Below are 24042 nucleotides of genomic sequence, written 5' to 3' on the forward strand. Positions count from 1 at the left end.
TCACGGCGCTAGTGACCTAGCCCCCGGCTAGCTATCGAGCTAGTGGGTAACAGACGTCTCCGAAAACGTCGGAGCGCTTTTGAAAATATGTGGTGTCCTGATAAACTGAGCCGATATTTGAGGTTTACACAGCTACATTCTCGCCTGAAAATATGTTAAACGTTTATTTTGTGACCCAGAAAGAATAATAAGAGTAATATTAAAACTAACTAGCTACCGCCATTGTTGGAAACTAAGCTGGGCCGCGCTATGATTTCTGGGACACAGCTGCTTCTTCTTCTTCTTCGGGGTTTAACGGCAGCTGGAATCCTTGTACATGCAGTGCTGCCATCTTCTGTTTCAGTCCGTTATTACACTCTTAAATCCTGCTATTATTCCTGCGTCTTTTGCGATCTTACAAAGCTTCAAACGACACGTCGACTATTAAATCAGTCGTCGACGATTTTGATAGTCGACATAATCGTGACTAGTCGACAAATCGTGGCAGCCCTAATACTGATCAGTAAAGTTTACATTTATTTCTTTTGGCAATCTCTTGTTTTAACAGATGGGATGTAATGCTCCAAGAAATGTGCCCCGCTTGTCTGCTCTGTGTTCTTATCAATCCCAGTGAGTATATGCAACAAAGAACACATGCTGTAAATACACCTGAAGGACAATGACTTGCAAACAAGCAGGCTTCTTCACGTTGCTGTGGAAATTTCAAGCAACAAGATAATCCAAACCACTGGAAACAGAATTCTGAAACCAAAGTATTATGTGATTTCAGCAAAAGTGGCAGAGCTGGCTAGATGACTTTAGAATTTAAGTTAATCTCAAGGGTTTGCATGCTCCCTAGTGCATGTGTGTATGTTACACCACTCTAAAAGATGCCTCTGTGCCCCGGGCAGCTTTGGGACATTCTGATCACTGCGTGGTCCATCTTATTCCAGTTTATAGGTAAAAACTCAAACGTGCCAAGCCTGTAGTCAAAACTGTGAAGAAGTGGACTAACGCAGCAAAGCAGGAACTGCAGGACTGTTTTGACTCCACTGATTGGACTGTTTTTGAAGCTGCATCTGAGAACCTAGATGAGCTCACGGACACTGTGACATCATACATCAGTTTTTGTGAAGACGTGTGTGTGCCAACAAAGACCTTTTGCACATACAACAACAATAACCCATGGTTCACTCCTAAACTCCAACATCTTCGTAAGGCCAAGGAGGACGCCTACAGAAGTGGTGACAGGGCCCTGTACAAGCAAGCTAGGAACACACTGACCAAGGAGATGAAAGCAGCTAAAAGGATCTACTCCCAGAAGCTGGAAGAACGGCTCTCAGCCAACAACCCAGCGTCAGTGTGGAAGGGCCTGCAGGAAATCACCAGCTACAGACGCCCCACCCACTGTTGAAGCAAACAAAGACCTGGCCAAGGAGTTAAACACATTCTACTGCAGGTTTGAGACGGACAGACTTCCACGCCCCACCCTCCCCTCCCCAGAGACATTGCTTCAGACATTGACCCCCAACACACCTTCCACCTCTCCCCCCTTCATCCTCCCCCTCCCCAATCCAGTCAACGACCACCCCCACCCTCCCCAATCCAGACTCAACGACCTCCACCACACCTCTCACCCCCCTTTCCTCCTCCCTGAAACTCAGAATACACACTGAGGATGTGAGCCGACTATTCCAGAAACAGAAGCCCAGGACAGCCCCCGGACCAGACGGCGTCTCACCCTCCTGCCTCAAAACCTGTGCTGAACAGCTGGCTCCCATCTTTACTCGCATCTTCAACAGATCCCTGGAGCTGTGTGAAGTTCCCTCCTGCTTCAAACGCTCCACCATCATCCCTGTTCCCAAGAAACCCACCATCACAGGACTGAATGACTACAGACCTGTCGCCTTGACGTCTGTGGTCATGAAATCCTTCGAACGACTGGTGCTAGCCCATCTGAAAGACATTACAGGCCACCAGCTGGACCCTCTGCAGTTTGCCTACCGGGCAAACAGGTCGGTGGATGATGCAGTGAACATGGGGCTGCATTACATCCTGCAACACCTCGACCGCCCGGGAACTTATGCCAGGGTCCTGTTTGTGGGCAGGAGAAAGGATCATCGGCACCCCCCTGCCCTCCATCCAGGATCTGTACCCGCCAAGAACCAGGAAACAGGCAGGGAAAATCATCACAGACCCCTCACACCCTGGACACAGACTTTTTGATCTGCTGTCCTCTGGCAGACGGCACAGAAGCCTGCAGACCAGGACCACCCGACACAGGAACAGTTTCTTTCCCCTCGCCATCTCCCTTCTAAACAGTTGACCTGTCACACTGCTCCCACTGCCAGACTGCAACTGCACCTTATGTACATTCTGTAGTATTCATTCCACCTCATTTCATTTCTGTATTTTATGTATATAAGTTTAGATTAGTTATTTATAGTTGGTTTACACAGCTTTGTGTATGTATGCGTATGCATATGTAATGTATATATAGACACGTGTGTGTGTGTGTGTGTGTGTGTGTGTGTGTGTGTGTGATTTACATTGCTGTGCTTGAGAGCCACCATCTACCGGAACCAAATTCCTTGTATGTGTCTGCACATATACTTGGCACATAAACACGATTCTGATTATGTATAAATAAAAGAGGGCATACACAAAAAAACATGCTTTCAATTAGTTTATTTATAACACCACCACCATTTTATCTAGATTTTGTTAACAAATGTGATCATGAAAAGGATAATGTTATAGGTAAAAAGAAATAAAACAAAATAAATTATTTAAACAAACAAACAAAAAGTAACACGACAAATGACAACACAGCAGAGAAACATTTTAGAAGGAGAAAGTTGGTCAACTTGGTGTTTTTCCCCATTCTGACTGTTGATATGCTGAACCATAAAAACTGACTGGCGTGGATAATAAAGGCTATATCTGATAAGGGAATGAGTTACACTATTTTAGTTCGCCACAGTCAGCAATGACAATCTTGGCTTTAGTTGTGCCACTCTTTGTGCCTTGCTTCTCCATTGCCTTGACAACATCGATACCCTCCACAATGTTGCCAAACACCACATGCTTCCCATTCAGCCTGGAGAGCAGAGGAAAGTATTAGTATGCGAGAAAGACACCTGAAATAAGCTGAATAGAACCTGAATGCAGCAGCATTACTAAGTAGAGCTTACCAGTCAGTTGAGGCTGTGCAGATGAAGAACTGGGAACCATTTGTGTTGGGCCCTGCATTGGCCATGGACAGTGTCCCCATGCCTGTGTGCTTCAACTGAAAGTTCTCATCAGGAAATTTCTCTCCATAGATGGACTTGCCCCCTGTTCCATTGTGGTTGGTAAAGTCTCCACCCTGAAGAGAAAAAATGAAGCACATGTGGTAAACATACATAAATACATACAGGTGAAAGTGAGGACACTACATATTCCAAGCCTCGACTGTACCTGGCACATGAATTTAGGGATCACACGGTGAAATGTGGAGCCTTTGTAGCCAAAACCTCTCTCTCCAGTGCACAAAGCACGGAAGTTTTCTGTAAAATTAGCATATTGTTGCTTACTTAAAAATATATAAAGCAACTAAAGTCAATAAAAATAATAAGCAAACTATTTTTCTGCTTTTGGTAAAAAAACAAACAAACAACAACAACAAACAAACAAACAAACCCTGAATACTCAATTTCCTGGAGGAACCTACCTGAGGGATTAATAAAGTTCTATCATCTTTACAGTAAATTTGAAACTTCATGGATAACAATGATAATTATATTTTAACATTTTTAGAAATACCATTTTGATTAAGTAAGTTATGGTGAATTATTCATCTCAGAAACATAATAAATAATGTCATAATAATATAACTTTTAGGCAGCTGTGGCATAAACCTTAGTGGCTGGTGATCTAGTAAATTTGTAAAGCATTACACAGATCCTTCTCTTTCTAGTATTAAGCTATAGGTGTTAGTATCTCCACGTGTCAGTTGATTCATGTATTATTTTCACAATCTCTATCACCCATAGCCCTGACAGATATTTAGAATAAATCCCGCTGTGGTTGAATGGGAACGAAAACTTTTCAGCAGTGAAACATAAATTGATTGTTGGGTGTGAGGAAGCTGAGGACGCACAGTGACACGGAAAATGTTTTTCTACCTCACCTACCTGCAGTCTTTGGGACCACATCAGCCCGGAGCTACAGAACACAGAGATTTCAATTAGTGGAAAGGAAACAGGGGATTCTGTTTTAAGGTTGAGAATTTATTGATGTCATAAATTGATGACTGATTATTGATTGATTGATGTAGCTTGCCATCACCAGTGTGTGAATGTGTGTGTGAATGGGTGGATGACTGGATATGTAAAGCGCTTTGGGGTCCTTAGGGACTAGTAAGGCGCTATATAAATACAGGCCATTTACCATAAAAACACGCAAGTTTGAGACCTGCTAAAGGATACTTGCTTTTATTTATTTGCTTAAATTTTAATATATTTGTAAGCAGCATATTTATCGACACTCAACCCTATACTAGAGACAGCAACCCCACCCTTCCCCAAGCACTACTCGTAGGAATTGACGATTCTGCGAATGCAACATCTGGAACATACAAATATAAGTAGTTCATGTAAAAAAAACCGTTAACCTGGAACACTGGAGTACCCGGAGAGAACCCACGGAGACACTGGAAGAAGCCATAGGCCGCACACAGAAAGGCTAGATTGGAAACCACAGTGCTAACCACAGTAGCACTAGGTTGCCCTCGGTTTATATTGTCACCTGACGATAACACTGACACCTACATGCAATTGCTTTAGCTAAAGTTAAAAAATAAATAAATAAATAAATAAAGCAGCGAGGTTTTAAATCTCATCAGACTATTGGGAATGAAATTGAGACTACTCCTTAGAAGATGACGAAGGCTGTAGCTCTGGAACGCAGAGTGACAAAATAAATGATAATAGGAAATCTCTTACCTCCATTACAATTCTGCCGGCGTTAGCGCCATCAATTGTTATGTCAAAGAAAACTCTGGGGTTTCCCATGTTCACAAATGTGCTCGCGATTCGTTCGTGATAGAGAATAACGTACTGAACCTGACAGCGACACTCGGGTCTATTTTTGGATGGGTCTTGCGGCAGCGATGTAAATGGCCTACAGCCAATCACAGCCGTTCCCTTTCAAAGACTCCAATGCTGACCAATTGGATTTAAGATAATCGAGGTTACGTGTGACATTTCCACGGCAACCCTCAAGGGCTGGGCAGGAAGCAAAACAGTTAGGTGCCTGACCTAAATTATTCCCTTTTGATAGACTTGTAGTCAAGACCACCTAAACCAAGACCAAGACAATACCAAGACCAGAGGGTATCGAGACCAAGACAAGACCGAGACAAAAAAAGTCTTTAAACTGCAGCCAGATGCTGCTTCGTTTACGGGTGTCAGGCAAATTTATGTGTTTTTGCGATGCACTCGCACAGCCCTCTTCCCCACCGCGGTAAAGTGAGCCGTCATTTGTGAGCCGCGGTCAAGCCAGCCGCCTCCTATCCGCCGCATAAATTTCCTTGCGCTTTTACACCAGTCTTTACGGTAGCGCCTTTTCGCTTTATGTGCCGATTGAAAGCCTATACCCGCGCACACGTGCACGCGCGCGACTGCTCGCGCGCGCATGCGCGCGCACCAATTACAATGTAACGGCCCGATACAGTCAATACAATTATGGAAATGTCAGAAATTCATTAAAAATCATCCTGAGTAGTTGATGTACAACTTTCAATACATCCCCCCTCTGGGACACCTACTGTACCTGTGTGCCAGGTTTCAGCCCGATTTACTGTAGAATTCCTCAGAAATTAAAGGGTACTTGTATTCAATGCAGTCGGCCAATACAGTAGAATTATGTCAATTTTCAAAAATTCATTAAAAATCATCCTGGGTAGTTGATGTCCAACTTTCAACACATCTCCCCTCTGGGACACCTACTGTACCTGTGTGCCAAGTTTCATCCAAATTTACTGTAGAATTCCTCAGAAATTAATGGAAACATTTATTCAATCTAATACAGCCAATACACTACAATTGTGTCAATTTTCAAAAATTCATTAAAAATCATCCTGAGTAGTTGATGTCCAACTTTCAACACATCCCCCCTCTGGGACACCTACTGTACCTGTGTGCCAAGTTTCATCCAGATTTACTGTAGAATTCCTCAGAAATTAAAGGGTACTTTATTCAATTCAATACAGTCAATACAATAGAATTATGTCAATTTTCAAAAATTCATTAAAAATCATCCTGAGTAGTTGATGTACAACTTTCAACACATCCCCCCTCTGGGACACCTACTGTACCTGTGTGCCAGGTTTCAGCCAGATTTACTGTAGAATTCCTCAGAAATTAAAGGGTACTTGTATCCAATGCAGTCAGCCAATACAATTTAATTATGTCAATTTTCAAAAATTCATGAAAAATCATCCTGAGTAGTTGATGTACAACTTTCAACACATCCCCCCTCTGGGACACCTACTGTACCTGTGTGCCAAGTTTCATCCAAATTTACTGTAGAATTCCTCAGAAATTAAAGGGTACTTGTATTCAATGCAGTCGGCCAATACACTACAATTATGTCAATTTTCAAAAATTCATTAAAAATCATCCTGAGTAGTTGAGGTCCAACTTTCAACACATCCCCCCTCTGGGACACCTACTGTACCTGTGTGCCAAGTTTCATCCAGATTTACTGTAGAATTCCTCAGAAATTAATGGAAACATTTATTCAATCTAATACAGCCAATACACTACAATTGTGTCAATTTTCAAAAATTCATTAAAAATCATCCTGAGTAGTTGATGTCCAACTTTCAACACATCCCCCCTCTGGGACACCTACTGTACCTGTGTGCCAAGTTTCATCCAGATTTACTGTAGAATTCCTCAGAAATTAAAGGGTACTTTATTCAATTCAATACAGTCAATACAATAGAATTATGTCAATTTTCAAAAATTCATTAAAAATCATCCTGAGTAGTTGATGTACAACTTTCAACACATCCCCCCTCTGGGACACCTACTGTACCTGTGTGCCAGGTTTCAGCCAGATTTACTGTAGAATTCCTCAGAAATTAAAGGGTACTTGTATCCAATGCAGTCAGCCAATACAATTTAATTATGTCAATTTTCAAAAATTCATGAAAAATCATCCTGAGTAGTTGATGTACAACTTTCAACACATCCCCCCTCTGGGACACCTACTGTACCTGTGTGCCAAGTTTCATCCAAATTTACTGTAGAATTCCTCAGAAATTAAAGGGTACTTGTATTCAATGCAGTCGGCCAATACACTACAATTATGTCAATTTTCAAAAATTCATTAAAAATCATCCTGAGTAGTTGAGGTCCAACTTTCAACACATCCCCCCTCTGGGACACCTACTGTACCTGTGTGCCAAGTTTCATCCAGATTTACTGTAGAATTCCTCAGAAATTAATGGAAACATTTATTCAATCTAATACAGCCAATACACTACAATTGTGTCAATTTTCAAAAATTCATTAAAAATCATCCTGAGTAGTTGATGTACAACTTTCAACACATCCCCCTCTGGGACACCTACTGTACCTGTGTGCCAGGTTTCAGCCCGATTTACTGTAGAATTCCTCAGAAATTAAAGGGTACTTGTATTCAATGCAGTCGGCCAATAAACTACAATTATGTCAATTTTCAAAAATTCATTAAAAATCATCCTGAGTAGTTGATGTCCAACTTTCAACACATCCCCCCTCTGGGACACCTACTGTACCTGTGTGCCAGGTTTCAGCCAGATTTACTGTAGAATTCCTCAGAAATTAAAGGGTACTTGTATCCAATGCAGTCAGCCAATACAATTTAATTATGTCAATTTTCAAAAATTCATGAAAAATCATCCTGAGTAGTTGATGTCCAACTTTCAACACATCCCCCCTCTGGGACACCTACTGTACCTGTGTGCCAAGTTTCATCCAGATTTACTGTAGAATTCCTCAGAAATTAAAGGGTACTTGTATTCAATGCAGTCGGCCAATACACTACAATTATGTCAATTTTCAAAAATTCATTAAAAATCATCCTGAGTAGTTGATGTCCAACTTTCAACACATCCCCCCTCTGGGACACCTACTGTACCTGTGTGCCAAGTTTCATCCAGATTTACTGTAGAATTCCTCAGAAATTAAAGGGTACTTTATTCAATTCAATACAGTCAATACAATTTAATTATGTCAATTTTCAAAAATTCATTAAAAATCATCCTGAGTAGTTGATGTACAACTTTCAACACATCCCCCCTCTGGGACACCTACTGTACCTGTGTGCCAAGTTTCATCCAGATTTACTGTAGAATTCCTCAGAAATTAAAGGGTACTTGTATTCAATGCAGTCGGCCAATACACTACAATTATGTCAATTTTCAAAAATTCATTAAAAATCATCCTGAGTAGTTGATGTACAACTTTCAACACATCCCCCCTCTGGGACACCTACTGTACCTGTGTGCCAAGTTTCATCCAGATTTACTGTAGAATTCCTCAGAAATTAAAGGGTACTTGTATTCAATGCAGTCGGCCAATACACTACAATTATGTCAATTTTCAAAAATTCATTAAAAATCATCCTGAATAGTTGATGTACAACTTTCAACACATCCCCCCTCTGGGACACCTACTGTACCTGTGTGCCAAGTTTCATCCAGATTTACTGTAGAATTCCTCAGAAATTAAAGGGTACTTTATTCAATTCAATACAGTCAATACACTACAATTATGTCAATTTTCAAAAATTCATTAAAAATCATCCTGAGTAGTTGATGTACAACTTTCAACACATCCCCCCTCTGGGACACCTACTGTACCTGTGTGCCAGGTTTCAGCCCGATTTACTGTAGAATTCCTCAGAAATTAAAGGGTACTTTATTCAATTCAATACAGTCAATACAATTTAATTATGTCAATTTTCAAAAATTCATTAAAAATCATCCTGAGTAGTTGATGTCCAACTTTCAACACATCCCCCCTCTGGGACACCTACTGTACCTGTGTGCCAAGTTTCATCCAGATTTACTGTAGAATTCCTCAGAAATTAAAGGGTACTTTATTCAATTCAATACAGTCAATACAATAGAATTATGTCAATTTTCAAAAATTCATTAAAAATCATCCTGAGTAGTTGATGTACAACTTTCAACACATCCCCCCTCTGGGACACCTGCTGTACGTCTGGGCCAAGTTTCAGCCAGATTTACTGTAATATTCTTCAGAAATTGCAGGGAACTTATGTTCAGTGCAAGAAAGGCTGAAAGACGACCACCACTGAACAAGACACACAAGCTGAAACGTCAAGACTGGGCCAAGAAATATCTCAAGACTGATTTTTCTAAGGTTTTATGGACTGATGAAATGAGAGTGAGTCTTGATGGGCCAGATGGATGGGCCCGTGGCTGGATTGGTAAAGGGCAGATAGCTCCAGTCTGACTCAGACGCCAGCAAGGTGGAGGTGGAGTACTGGTTTGGGCTGGTATCATTAAAGATGAGCTTGTGGGGCCTTTTCGGGTTGAGGATGGAGTCAAGCTCAACTCCCAGTCCTACTGCCAGTTTCTGGAAGACACCTTCTTCAAGCAGTGGTACAGGAAGAAGTCTGCATCCTTCAAGAAAAACATGATTTTCATGCAGGACAATGCTCCATCACACGCGTCCAAGTACTCCACAGCGTGGCTGGCAAGAAAGGGTATAAAAGAAGAAAAACTAATGACATGGCCTCCTTGTTCACCTGATCTGAACCCCATTGAGAACCTGTGGTCCATCATCAAATGTGAGATTTACAAGGAGGGAAAACAGTACACCTCTCTAAACAGTGTCTGGGAGGCTGTGGTTGCTGCTGCACGCAATGTTGATGGTGAACAGATCAAAACACTGACAGAATCCATGGATGGCAGGCTTTTGAGTGTCCTTGCAAAGAAAGGTGGCTATATTGGTCGCTGATTTGTTGTTGTTTTGTTTTTGAATGTCGGCGAGGATTCCGCACGGCACTCCCCTCCATTCACCTCGCGAATCTCCGCTCTCTTCCAAACAAAGTCGACGAATTACTGCTCTTAAACCGGACTAACAAGGACTTTGCACGCTCTGCTGCCCTCTGCTTCACTGAAACCTGGCTCAGTGAGCGAGTCCCAGACGCTGTCTTAAATCTGCCGGGCTTCCAACTTCACCGGGCGGACCGCGAAACAGAGCTCTCAGGGAAAACAAAGGGTGGTGGAGTCTGCTTCTACATTAATGAAGGTTGGTGTACTGATGTCACAGTGTTACAGAAACACTGCAGCCCACACTTGGAAAGTTTTCTCATCAACTGTAAACCTTTTTATTCACCGCGGGAGTTTTCTTCCTTCATGCTGGTCGGAGTTTACATCCCTCCACAGGCCAACGCGAACAACGCACTGTGCGAGCTGGCTGACCAGATTACTACCCTGGAGAGGAAATTCCCGGATTCCTTTACAATTATTCTTGGGGATTTTAACAGAGCAAACCTAAACTACGAATTCCCTAAATACAGACAGCATATAGACTGCCCCACCAGGGACAACATCATACTGGATCACTGCTACACCACTCTAAAAGATGCCTATCGCTCTGTGCCCCGGGCAGCTTTGGGACATTCTGATCACTGCATGGTCCATCTTATTCCAGTTTATAGGCAAAAACTCAAACGTGCCAAGCCTGTAGTCAAAACTGTGAAGAAGTGGACTAACGCAGCAAAGCAGGAACTGCAGGACTGTTTTGACTCCACTGATTGGACTGTTTTTGAAGCTGCATCTGAGAACCTAGATGAGCTCACGGACACTGTGACATCATACATCAGTTTCTGTGAAGACGTGTGTGTGCCAACAAAGACCTTTTGCACATACAACAACAATAAACCATGGTTCACTCCTAAACTCCAACATCTTCGCAAGGCCAAGGAGGACGCCTACAGAAGTGGTGACAGGGTCCTGTACAAGCAAGCCAGGAACACACTGACCAAGGAGATCAAAGCAGCTAAAAGGATCTACTCCCAGAAGCTGGAAGAACGGCTCTCAGCCAACGACCCTGCGTCAGTGTGGAGGGGCCTGCAGGAAATCACCAGCTACAGACGCCCCCCACCCACTATTGAAGCAAACAAAGACCTGGCCAACGAGTTAAACACTTTCTATTGCAGGTTTGAGACGGACAGACTCCCACGCCCCACCCTCCCCTCCCCAGGGACATTGCTTCAGACATTGACCCCCAACACACCTTCCACCTCTCCCCCCTTCACCCTGCCCCTCCCCAATCAAGACTCAACGACCACCCCCACCCTCCCCAATCCAGACTCAACGACCTCCACCACACCTCTCACCTCCCTTTCCTCCTCCCTGAAACTAAGAATACACACTCAGGATGTGAGCCGACTATTCCAGAAACAGAAGCCCAGGAAAGCCCCCGGACCAGATGGCGTCTCACCCTCCTGCCTCAAAACCTGTGCTGAACAGCTGGCTCCCATCTTTACTCGCATCTTCAACAGATCCCTGGAGCTGTGTGAAGTTCCCTCCTGCTTCAAATGCTCCACCATCATCCCTGTTCCCAAGAAACCCACTATCACAGGACTGGATGACTACAGACCTGTCGCCTTGACGTCTGTGGTCATGAAATCCTTCGAACGACTGGTGTTAGCCCATCTGAAAGACATTACAGGCCACCAGCTGGACCCTCTGCAGTTTGCCTACCGGGCAAACAGGTCAGTGGATGATGCAGTGAACATGGGGCTGCATTACATCCTGCAACACCTTGACTGCCCGGGAACTTATGCCAGGGTCCTGTTTGTGGACTTTAGTTCGGCTTTTAACACCATTGTGCCTGAACTTCTTTCCTCCAAACTCTCCCAGCTCAGCGTGTCACCAGCTACCTGTCAGTGGATCACCAGCTTCCTGACAGACAGAAAGCAACAAGTGAGGCTGGGGGAGATCACCTCTGAAACCCGGTCCCTCAGTATTGGTGCCCTCAAGGATGTGTCCTCTCACCACTACTGTTCTCCCTCTACACTAACGACTGCACCTCCAATAACTCTGCTGTCAAACTCCTAAAGTTTGCAGATGACACCACTGTCATTGGCCTCATTCAAGATGGTGATGAGTCTGCATACCGGCAGGAAGTTGAGCGGCTGGTACTCTGGTGCAGTCAGCACAATCTGGAGCTGAACACTCTTAAGACTGTAGAGATGACAGTGGACTTCAGGAGACATCCCTCAACTCTGCTCCCCCTCACCATATCAGACAGCCCTGTGTCGACTGTGAAGATCTTCAAGTTCCTGGGTACAACCATCTCCCAGGACCTGAAGTGGGAGACCAACATCAACTCCATCCTCAAAAAGACCCAGCAGAGGATGTACTTCCTGAGACAACTGGGGAAGTACAGTCTTCCACAGGAGCTGCTGATCCAGTTCTACACTGCGGTCATTGAGTCTGTCCTGTGCTCCTCCATCACAGTCTGGTATGGAGCAGCCACTAAACAGGACAGGAGCAGACTGCAGCGGACTGTACGGGCAGCAGAAAGGATCATCAGCGCCCCCCCTGCCCTCCATCCAGGATCTGTACCTCTCAAGAACCAGGAAACGGGCAGGGAAAATCATCGCAGACCCCTCACACCCTGCACACAGACTTTTTGATCTGCTGCCCTCTGGCAGACGGTACAGAAGCCTGCAGACCAGGACCACCCGACACAGGAACAGTTTCTTTCCCCTCGCCATCTCCCTTCTTAACAGTTGACCTGTCACACTGCTCCCACTGCCAGACTGCAACTGCACCTTATGTACATTTTGTAGTATTCATTCCACCTCATTCATTTCTGTATTTTATGTATATAAGGTTAGATTCGTTATTTATAGTTGGTTTACATAGCTTTGTGTATGTATGTGTAATGTGTATATATAGACACTTGTGTGTGTGTGTGTGTGTGTGTGTGTGTGTGTGTGTGAGATTTACATTGCTGTGCTTGAGAGCCACCATCTACCGGAACCAAATTCCCTGTATGTGTCTGCACATATACAGTGGGGCAAAAAAGTATTTAGTCAGCCACCGATTGTGCAAGTTCCCCCACTTAAAATGATGACAGAGGTCAGTAATTTGCACCAGAGGTACACTTCAACTGTGAGAGACAGAATGTGAAAAAAAAATCCATGAATCCACATGGTAGGATTTGTAAAGAATTTATTCGTAAATCAGGGTGGAAAATAAGTATTTGGTCACCTCAAACAAGGAAAATCTCTGGCTCTCACAGACCTGTAACGTCTTCTGTAAGAAGCTTTTCTGTCCCCCACTCGTTACCTGTATGAATGGCACCTGTTTGAACCCATCATCTGTATAAAAGACACCTGTCCACAGCCTCAAACAGTCAGACTCCAAACTCCGCCATGGCCAAGACCAAAGAGCTTTCGAAGGACACCAGGAAAAGTATTGTAGACCTGCACCAGACTGGGAAGAGTGAATCTACAATAGGCAAGCAGCTTGGTGTGAAAAAATCAACTGTGGGAGCAATCATCAGAAAATGGAAGACATACAAGACCACTGATAATCTCCCTCGATCTGGGGCTCCACGCAAGATCTCATCCCGTGGGGTCAAAATGATCATGAGAACGGTGAGCAAAGATCCCAGAACCACACGGGGGGACCTGGTGAATGACCTGCAGAGAGCTGGGACCAAAGTAACAAAGGTCACCATCAGTAACACACTACAACGGCAGGGAATCAAATCCCGCAGTGCCAGACGTGTTCCGCTGCTGAAGCCAGTGCATGTCCAGGCCCGTCTGAAGTTTGCCAGAGAGCACATGGATGATACAGCAGAGGATTGGGAGAATGTCATGTGGTCAGATGAAACCAAAGTAGAACTTTTTGGTATAAACTCAACTCGTCGTGTTTGGAGGAAGAAGAATACTGAGTTGCATCCCAAGAACACCATACCTACTGTGAAGCATGGGGGTGGAAACATCATGCTATGGGGCTGTTTTTCTGCCAAGGGGACAGGACGACTGATCCGTGTTAAGGACAGAATGAATGGGGCCATGTATCGTGAGATTTTGAGCCAAAACCTCCTTCCATCAGTGAGAACTTTGAAGATGAAACGAGGCTGGGTCTTCCAACATGACAATGATCCAAAACACACCGCCCGGGCAACAAAGGAGTGGCTCCGTAAGAAGCATTTGAAAGTCCTGGAGTGGCCTAGCCAGTCTCCAGACCTCAACCCCATAGAAAATCTGTGGCGGGAGTTGAAAGTCCGTGTTGCTCGGCGACAGCCCCAAAACATCACTGCTCTCGAGAAGATCTGCATGGAGGAATGGGCCAAAATACCAGCTACTGTGTGTGCAAACCTGGTAAAGACCTATAGTAAACGTTTGACCTCTGTTATTGCCAACAAAGGTTATGTTACAAAGTATTGAGTTGTATTTTTGTTATTGACCAAATACTTATTTTCCACCCTGATTTACGAATAAATTCTTTACAAATCCTACCATGTGGATTCATGGATTTTTTTTTCACATTCTGTCTCTCACAGTTGAAGTGTACCTCTGGTGCAAATTACTGACCTCTGTCATCATTTTAGGTGGGGGAACTTGCACAATCGGTGGCTGACTAAATACTTTTTTGCCCCACTGTACTTGGCCAATAAACACGATTCTGATTCTGATTCTGAGATGTATATTTGTGAATGTGGAGATGTTATATTGGTTTCACTGGTAAAAATAAATAATTGAAATGGGTATATATTTGTTTTTTGTGAAGTTGCCTAATAATTATGCACAGTAATAGTCACCTGCACACACAGATATCCCCCTAAAATAACTAAAACAAAAAAAAAAAAAAAAAACTACTTCCAAAAACATTCAGCTTTGATATTAATGAGTCTTTTGGGTTCATTGAGAACATGGTTGTTGTTCAATAATAAAATTATTCCTCAAAAATACAACTTGCCTAATAATTCTGCACTCCCTGTAGGTCTGTTGACAGAGCTCTGTACAGGTCTGCTCGAGCTGACCTGAAAAGGGGTCCCACCTGTCCAGCAACAACACATGGCATGGAATAATAGACATCATAAACCACAGAGGCAGAACTGTGAAAACAGAAAACCTGAGTGTGCAGCTAGCAGAGGACATAAACAGCTTCTTTGCCCGCTTTGAAACACCACAACAGCAGCATTCATCTGCCTCAGCCCTGCTCCCATCCTCATCCTCACCTGGTTCCTGCACCGCTCCATTCACTGTAACGGAGCACGATGTCAGATGAGTGTTCCTAGCAGTGAACCCCAGGAAGGCGTCCAGACGGAATACGTGGTAAAGTGCTAAGACCATGTGCCCACCAGCTCACCCTCATCTCCACCAGAATCTTCAACCTCTCACTGGATGAAGCAGCCATCCCATCCTGTCTAAAATCAGCCACAATCATCCCAGTACCAAAGAAGTCTCCCATCACCAGCCTGAACTATTATTGCCCTGTGGCCCTCACACCGGTAATCATGAAACTAGTCCTTCAGCACACCAAGGATTACCTCCCCCCAGAATTCGACCCCCACCAGTTTGCATACCGTGCAAACAGATTCACAGAAGATGCCATCACCCTCCACTCGGTGCTGAGTCACCTAGAACAGCGGCAGAGCTACGCCACAATGCTCTTTGTGGACTACAGCTCACCCTTCCACCACTCGCCCATTGAGAGCCTACTAACTTACTGCATCACAGTATGGTACAGCAGCTGCACTAAGGCGGATAGAGCCACCCTCCCAGCATGTTTGCAATGAGTAGGAGATGCTCTGTCTCTCACTGTACAACTGTATAGTGACAAAGGTATTGGGTTCTTTTCTAAAAATTGCTATAAACAGAGGAACCCAAACTGATGAAAAGTGGCGAATATTTTTTTTCAAATGACTATTTTTAGTGGATTTTTGATATAGAAGCAGAATGACAGAATGTTAAAAGAAGTTACTTTTAGTCATTCTAAGCTGGGCATTGCGTTCTCTGGCTGTTCAAAGCCATGGAACTTTAGACTTTCCAAGCAAATAATGATGGCCATACTGATGTTCTTTTCAGTACATTTTACTTTATGTTCATTTTCATTTTTATGATGTTTCTATTTTTACATAATTCCTCCCACATAGCAAAATTGGTATGGCCTGGATCTGTCCCACACAATGTGCTTACACATGGCCTGCGTACCGCAAAGAATGACGGCCCTATGGTGGCCCAGATCTGGTTTACCAGAGGTGGCCCACACATGAGCCAGCACAAGGCCAGTTGCAGACACACTGCTGGCCCTGTGCTGGCCCAGAACAGTTTCAGCTCTGGCCCCAGATGTCAGCCTAATGTGTACCTTAGCCATGTAAGCCATGTAATAACAACATGTGCTGGAACATAATAGTGCAAAAGTAACATGACGAAACTCTGTTCAGACAGTGAATGGACTGATTCTTATACAGCACTTTTTTACTCACCCATATTACTCAAAGTGCTCTATACAACATGTCACATTCACCCAATCAGGCCAAATGTGGCATGCCATCACATAAACAGTGCCATCTTACCATGCCAGAAGTCAGCCAGCAGTGCCGGCTTGACACCAGATCCAGGCAAGACCCGTCTGCTATGTGGGATGACTTGTTCTTTTGGCATTTTAGTTGTGAATTGTGTTTGGACTGTGTCTCTTGCCCTTTCAGTATTGTTTCCTTGTGCTTCTAAGTGTCCCTTTGTTTCTTTTTAGGTTATGTAGTATGGGTTAGAGATATTTTGTATGTTGTTTTTGTTTAATAAATCCGCCTTTTGGATTATTCCCTGATGTGCCTGAGTTCTGTTATTTAGTGTCACTTTGAAAGGACACACATCCAGCATTGACATATAATTGTTCTTTCAATTTTTGATAAAGATTACAGTGAATTGAGATGTAACTTGGCCCAGAGGTACGGTAGGACGCCCAGAGTAAGAAAGTGTTGAAAGTTGGACCTCAACTATTATGGGTGATTTTTAATGAATTTTTGAAATTTCCATAATTGTAGTGTATTGACTGTATTGAATTGAATAAATGTTTCCATTAATTTCTGAGGAGTTCTACAGTAAATCTGGATGAAACTTGGCACACAGGTACAGTAGGTGTCCCAGAGGGGGGATGTGTTGAAAGTTGTACATCAACTACTCAGGATGATTTTTAATGAATTTCTGAAAATTGACATAATTCTACTGTATTGGCCGACTGCATTGGATACAAGTACCCTTTAATTTCTGAGGAATTCTACAGTAAATCTGGCTGAAACCTGGCACACAGGTACAGTAGGTGTCCCAGAGGGGGGATGTGTTGAAAGTTGGACATCAACTACTCAGGATGATTTTTAATGAATTTTTGAAAATTGACATAATTCTACTGTATTGGCCGACTGCATTGGATACAAGTACCCTTTAATTTCTGAGGAATTCTACAGTAAATCTGGCTGAAACTTGGCACACAGGTACAGTAGGTGTCCCAGAGGGGGGATGTGTTGAAAGTTGTACATCAACTACTCAGGATGATTTTTAATGAATTTTTGAAAATTGACATAATTCTATTGTATTGACTGTATTGAATTGAATAAAGTACCCTTTAATTTCTGAGGAGTTCTACAGTAAATCTGGATGAAACTTGGCACACAGGTACAGTAGGTGTCCCAGAGGGGGGATGTGTTGAAAGTTGTACATCAACTACTCAGGATGATTTTTAATGAATTTCTGAAAATTGACATAATTCTACTGTATTGGCCGACTGCATTGGATACAAGTACCCTTTAATTTCTGAGGAATTCTACAGTAAATCTGGCTGAAACCTGGCACACAGGTACAGTAGGTGTCCCAGAGGGGGGATGTGTTGAAAGTTGTACATCAACTACTCAGGATGATTTTTAATGAATTTCTGAAAATTGACATAATTCTACTGTATTGGCCGACTGCATTGGATACAAGTACCCTTTAATTTCTGAGGAATTCTACAGTAAATCTGGCTGAAACCTGGCACACAGGTACAGTAGGTGTCCCAGAGGGGGGATGTGTTGAAAGTTGGACATCAACTACTCAGGATGATTTTTAATGAATTTTTGAAAATTGACATAATTCTACTGTATTGGCCGACTGCATTGGATACAAGTACCCTTTAATTTCTGAGGAATTCTACAGTAAATCTGGCTGAAACTTGGCACACAGGTACAGTAGGTGTCCCAGAGGGGGGATGTGTTGAAAGTTGTACATCAACTACTCAGGATGATTTTTAATGAATTTCTGAAAATTGACATAATTCTACTGTATTGGCCGACTGCATTGGATACAAGTACCCTTTAATTTCTGAGGAATTCTACAGTAAATCTGGCTGAAACCTGGCACACAGGTACAGTAGGTGTCCCAGAGGGGGGATGTGTTGAAAGTTGTACATCAACTACTCAGGATGATTTTTAATGAATTTCTGAAAATTGACATAATTCTACTGTATTGGCCGACTGCATTGGATACAAGTACCCTTTAATTTCTGAGGAATTCTACAGTAAATCTGGCTGAAACTTGGCACACAGGTACAGTAGGTGTCCCAGAGGGGGGATGTGTTGAAAGTTGTACATCAACTACTCAGGATGATTTTTAATGAATTTTTGAAAATTGACATAATTCTATTGTATTGACTGTATTGAATTGAATAAAGTACCCTTTAATTTCTGAGGAGTTCTACAGTAAATCTGGATGAAACTTGGCACACAGGTACAGTAGGTGTCCCAGAGGGGGGATGTGTTGAAAGTTGTACATCAACTACTCAGGATGATTTTTAATGAATTTTTGAAAATTGACATAATTCTACTGTATTGGCCGACTGCATTGGATACAAGTACCCTTTAATTTCTGAGGAATTCTACAGTAAATCTGGCTGAAACCTGGCACACAGGTACAGTAGGTGTCCCAGAGGGGGGATGTGTTGAAAGTTGTACATCAACTACTCAGGATGATTTTTAATGAATTTTTGAAAATTGACATAATTCTATTGTATTGACTGTATTGAATTGAATAAAGTACCCTTTAATTTCTGAGGAATTCTACAGTAAATCTGGCTGAAACCTGGCACACAGGTACAGTAGGTGTCCTAGAGGGGGGATGTGTTGAAAGTTGTACATCAACTACTCAGGATGATTTTTAATGAATTTTTGAAAATTGACATAATTCTACTGTATTGGCCGACTGCATTGGATACAAGTACCCTTTAATTTCTGAGGAGTTCTACAGTAAATCTGGCTGAAACCTGGCACACAGGTACAGTAGGTGTCCCAGAGGGGGGATGTGTTGAAAGTTGTACATCAACTACTCAGGATGATTTTTAATGAATTTTTGAAAATTGACATAATTCTACTGTATTGGCCGACTGCATTGGATACAAGTACCCTTTAATTTCTGAGGAGTTCTACAGTAAATCTGGATGAAACTTGGCACACAGGTACAGTAGGTGTCCCAGAGGGGGGATGTGTTGAAAGTTGTACATCAACTACTCAGGATGATTTTTAATGAATTTTTGAAAATTGACATAATTCTACTGTATTGGCCGACTGCATTGGATACAAGTACCCATTAATTTCTGAGGAATTCTAAAGTAAATCTGGCTGAAACCTGGCACACAGGTACAGTAGGTGTCCTAGAGGAGGGATGTGTTGAAAGTTGTACATCAACTACTCAGGATGATTTTTAATGAATTTTTGAAAATTGACATAATTCTATTGTATTGACTGTATTGAATTGAATATAAGTTTCCATTAATTTCTGAGGAATTCTACAGTAAATCTGGATGAAAATTCGCACACAGGTACAGTAGGTGTCCCAGAGGGGGGATGTGTTGAAAGTTGTACATCAACTACTCAGGATGATTTTTAATGAATTTCTGAAAATTGACATAATTCTATTGTATTGACTGTATTGAATTGAATATAAGTTTCCTTTAATTTCTGAGGAATTCTACAGTAAATCTGGATGAAAATTTGCACACAGGTACAGTAGGTGTCCCAGAGGAGGGATGTGTTGAAAGTTGTACATCAACTACTCAGGATGATTTTTAATGAATTTTTGAAAATTGACATAATTCTACTGTATTGGCCGACTGCATTGGATACAAGTACCCTTTAATTTCTGAGGAATTCTACAGTAAATCTGGCTGAAACCTGGCACACAGGTACAGTAGGTGTCCCAGAGGGGGGATGTGTTGAAAGTTGTACATCAACTACTCAGGATGATTTTTAATGAATTTTTGAAAATTGACATAATTCTACTGTATTGGCCGACTGCATTGGATACAAGTACCCTTTAATTTCTGAGGAGTTCTACAGTAAATCTGGATGAAACTTGGCACACAGGTACAGTAGGTGTCCCAGAGGGGGGATGTGTTGAAAGTTGTACATCAACTACTCAGGATGATTTTTAATGAATTTTTGAAAATTGACATAATTCTACTGTATTGGCCGACTGCATTGGATACAAGTACCCATTAATTTCTGAGGAATTCTACAGTAAATCTGGCTGAAACCTGGCACACAGGTACAGTAGGTGTCCTAGAGGAGGGATGTGTTGAAAGTTGTACATCAACTACTCAGGATGATTTTTAATGAATTTTTGAAAATTGACATAATTCTATTGTATTGACTGTATTGAATTGAATATAAGTTTCCATTAATTTCTGAGGAATTCTACAGTAAATCTGGATGAAAATTCGCACACAGGTACAGTAGGTGTCCCAGAGGGGGGATGTGTTGAAAGTTGTACATCAACTACTCAGGATGATTTTTAATGAATTTCTGAAAATTGACATAATTCTATTGTATTGACTGTATTGAATTGAATATAAGTTTCCTTTAATTTCTGAGGAATTCTACAGTAAATCTGGATGAAAATTTGCACACAGGTACAGTAGGTGTCCCAGAGGAGGGATGTGTTGAAAGTTGTACATCAACTACTCAGGATGATTTTTAATGAATTTTTGAAAATTGACACAATTGTAGTGCATTGGCTGTATTAGATTGAATAAATGTTTCCATTAATTTCTGAGGAATTCTACAGTAAATCTGGATGAAACTTGGCACACAGGTACAGTAGGTGTCCCAGAGGGGGGATGTGTTGAAAGTTGTACATCAACTACTCAGGATGATTTTTAATGAATTTCTGAAAATTGACATAATTCTATTGTATTGACTGTATTGCATTGAATACAAGTACCCTTTAATTTCTGAGGAATTCTACAGTAAATCTGGATGAAAATTGGCACACAGGTACAGTAGGTGTCCCAGAGGGGGGATGTGTTGAAAGTTGGACCTCAACTATTCAGGATGACTTTTAATGAATTTTTGAAATAAACATAATTGTAGTGCATTGACTGTATTGCACTGAATATGAGTTTACTGTGATTTCTGAGTAATATTACAGTAAATCTGGGTAAAAACTGGCCCAGAGGTAAAGTAGGTGTCCGAGAAGAGGATTGTGTTGAAAGCTTGGCATCAACTTTTAATAATGATTTTTAATGAATTTTTGAATATGCAACCAGACTGTCACGATGGCTGTATTGGGCTGTTCCATTGTAATTTGTGTGCGCGCGTGCGTGTGACTGTTCACGCGCGTGCATGTGTGCGCGAGTATAGGCTTTCAATCAGGATATAAAGCGAAAAGGCGCTACCGTAAAGACTGGTGTAAAAGCGCAAGGAAATTTATGCGGCGGATAGGAGGCGGCTGGCTTGACCGCGGCTCACAAATGACGGCTCACTTTACCGCAGTTCTTCCCCGCTGTCTACTGTCTCACTCACTTACAGAGAGGACAGACGCACGCTCCACTTGACTGTCGCGTCTCTCACCCTCTCTGTTTTTCACATAATGATATTATCCTATATGCTCGCATGTGATTGGCCACAATATGGAGGGATTGAAGCATAGCTGAGCCACTGTGTGAGAGCTGAGCAGCGAAAGGAAATTAAGTGAAGCTCTTAGAGAACTTACGTTGTGTGTCATGGATACTGTTGACTCCAAATCTCCCCCGACCACTATGTCGATCTGAGACAGCAACACCGAGAAAGCGAGACCAAGACAAGACCAAAGTCCATCGAGACCATTACATCAGTTACATTTGGGGTCAGATGATGATTCATCTGAGCCCAAAACAGCTTTCCACTTTGCCTTGGTCCATTTTTGAATGAGCTTTGGTGCACATACAATGGTGACACTACTGGATCATTTTAACATATGGCTTCTTTTTTGCATATGCTTCAGCCAACATTTGTGGATGGCACGATGAACTGTCTGAACAGAAAATTTAGGAATTTTTATACATAGTCCCCCATTTTCAGGTTCAGCATTAATTGTACAGTTGACTAACAAGCAGTTTCATGGTCAGAAGAGGTCTATGACAAATTAAGTAGATCAAAGATTTGAAGCTGATTCCAAATGTTGGATTTCCATTTGGTAGCTGCTCAATGGAACTCTCAATATGAGGTCCACAGAAATGTCAAGGTGGCCATCATTACACTGAAAAAACAGATAAATCAAAGATTAACTTGGGACAGCATGCTAGTAAGGGAAAAGTATGGAGAAAGAGAGAAATGGTGGAGGCAATGTTATGGCATAGGCATGGTTGCCAGTAGAACCAGACCACTACTGTTTATTGATGATGTGCCTGCTAATAGAAGTAGGATTAATTCTAAAGGCTATGCTCTGAGCCCAAAAATGCTGTAACATACAAACTATTTCAAAAAATTATTTATGCTATTAGTTTTATCCATTTATAACACAGAGTTTAAATATCCAGCTAAAAGCAGACTAATAGTTAACTATTAGTGAAAACAAAATTAATAAAGATGACTAACCCAAACAGCAGTTGGCATTCTGATGGAAAAAGCTTTACATACTATAAATACATTCAAAAAGCTAAAACTAAAATAAATGTTAAAGTTAAATAGAAAAACGCCATTGGTCAAATAGCAATGTTTAATTCTGATTCAGTTTCAGGAAGGGGACAAAGCAACTGTGAATACAATGATAATTATAATTAAAAAATAAATAGAAAATAATGGCAATTACAATGTGTTACAAAATAGGCAGAACATTTTTAAAAATCTTTTTTGTTTTTTGTTTAGTTTTTTTGTAGTAAATTTGTTTGTTCATACTTTTCAAATATAATTTTGCGTAGCTCAACGTGGAAAAGAATTTCTGTTGCTTTGTCAACACAATGTTGGACCACAACGAGTAAACAGTTCATACAAAAAAATGTCAACTTTAAAAAAACCACATTAAGAATAATTTCAACTTTATCTTGATGACTGCTGACTGTCCATTTTTTTGTCACACATGCATCTTTTATGTATGACCTTGATTTTTACAATTGGTTTAACACTTTTAAACATACAGTATACAGTGCCAACAATGATCCTTTATCCAACTAATAACATTAAAATGATCATGTTTAACAATTTGTCTGATACACACACACGTTCTCTAATGAAAACAGTTGATTATACAATACGTAAACCCGTGCCATGATGGGTTATAAATGTAAAACAATATAAAAACATACTAACTTTCAAATGGCAGAAAAATGCCATGACACACAGCTCATATAAAGTATTTTTGAAAGCCCTCAAAAGAGGGTAAACCAACAGAGGGAAAATGAGGCTTTGTACATTTCACAGTGCTGAAGGATGTCAGAGAGACAATGAATGTCAGTGCTCTCCCAGCTTTATGTTGTGGAAAAGGCCTACTGGCAATGCCTTCATACTTTGGGCTTTTTCTCATTTACTCTATGACGACATGTGTCTTTTAGCTCTACACCTTAACCACTCTCATTTTACATTGTAATCATGTGTGTATTTAAGAAAATGTTTTCTCAGTTTTCTTTATCTTGCATTATCATCAATTCCCAGAAGATGACCACAACTAAGAAATGCATCATGCTACCAATTAGTGGGTCTCAAGCAAGAAATACTTGTATGAATAAATATAGTTACTTATAGTATT

General features: G+C 41.7%; 2 protein-coding genes across 2 annotated transcripts; one reads left to right on the forward strand and one right to left on the reverse strand.

Moving 5' to 3' along the window:
- Positions 1 to 2652: 2652 nt before the first annotated feature.
- On the reverse strand, positions 2653 to 5135 carry LOC146666535 (peptidyl-prolyl cis-trans isomerase-like). The gene is made up of 5 exons (XM_085414643.1): positions 4965 to 5135; positions 4155 to 4185; positions 3439 to 3527; positions 3174 to 3346; positions 2653 to 3079 (listed from the first exon to the last, which is right to left on the reverse strand). Exons 1-5 carry the CDS (start codon positions 5031 to 5033, stop codon positions 2944 to 2946), a joined length of 498 nt encoding a protein of 165 aa, XP_085270769.1. The 5' UTR covers positions 5034 to 5135; the 3' UTR covers positions 2653 to 2943.
- Positions 5136 to 10399: 5264 nt separating this feature from the next.
- LOC146666536 (uncharacterized) lies at positions 10400 to 16787 on the forward strand. The gene is made up of 3 exons (XM_085410987.1): positions 10400 to 11650; positions 15591 to 15757; positions 16769 to 16787. Exons 1-3 carry the CDS (start codon positions 10400 to 10402, stop codon positions 16785 to 16787), a joined length of 1437 nt encoding a protein of 478 aa, XP_085267113.1.
- Positions 16788 to 24042: the final 7255 nt, after the last annotated feature.

Source organism: Rhamphochromis longiceps, linkage group LG7 (genome assembly GCF_057381845.1).
Source record: "Rhamphochromis longiceps isolate RC_006_pf linkage group LG7, R_longiceps_female_GT1.1, whole genome shotgun sequence".
Lineage (NCBI taxonomy): Eukaryota > Metazoa > Chordata > Actinopteri > Cichliformes > Cichlidae > Rhamphochromis > Rhamphochromis longiceps.

Excerpts from the sequence above, each read along its gene's own strand:
- LOC146666536 (XM_085410987.1), top strand. The coding sequence starts at position 10,400 with ATGCTGGTCGGAGTTTACATCCCTCCACAGGCCAACGCGAACAACGCA. Across the intron at positions 11,651-15,590 it reads GACTGGATGACTACAGACCT|TTTGCATACCGTGCAAACAG; the intron begins GTCGCCTTGACG and ends GACCCCCACCAG.
- LOC146666535 (XM_085414643.1), bottom strand. The coding sequence starts at position 5,033 with ATGGGAAACCCCAGAGTTTTCTTTGACATAACAATTGATGGCGCTAAC. Across the intron at positions 3,528-4,154 it reads TGTGGTCCCAAAGACTGCAG|AAAACTTCCGTGCTTTGTGC; the intron begins GTAGGTGAGGTA and ends CTAATTTTACAG. Across the intron at positions 3,080-3,173 it reads TGCACAGCCTCAACTGACTG|GCTGAATGGGAAGCATGTGG; the intron begins GTAAGCTCTACT and ends TCTGCTCTCCAG.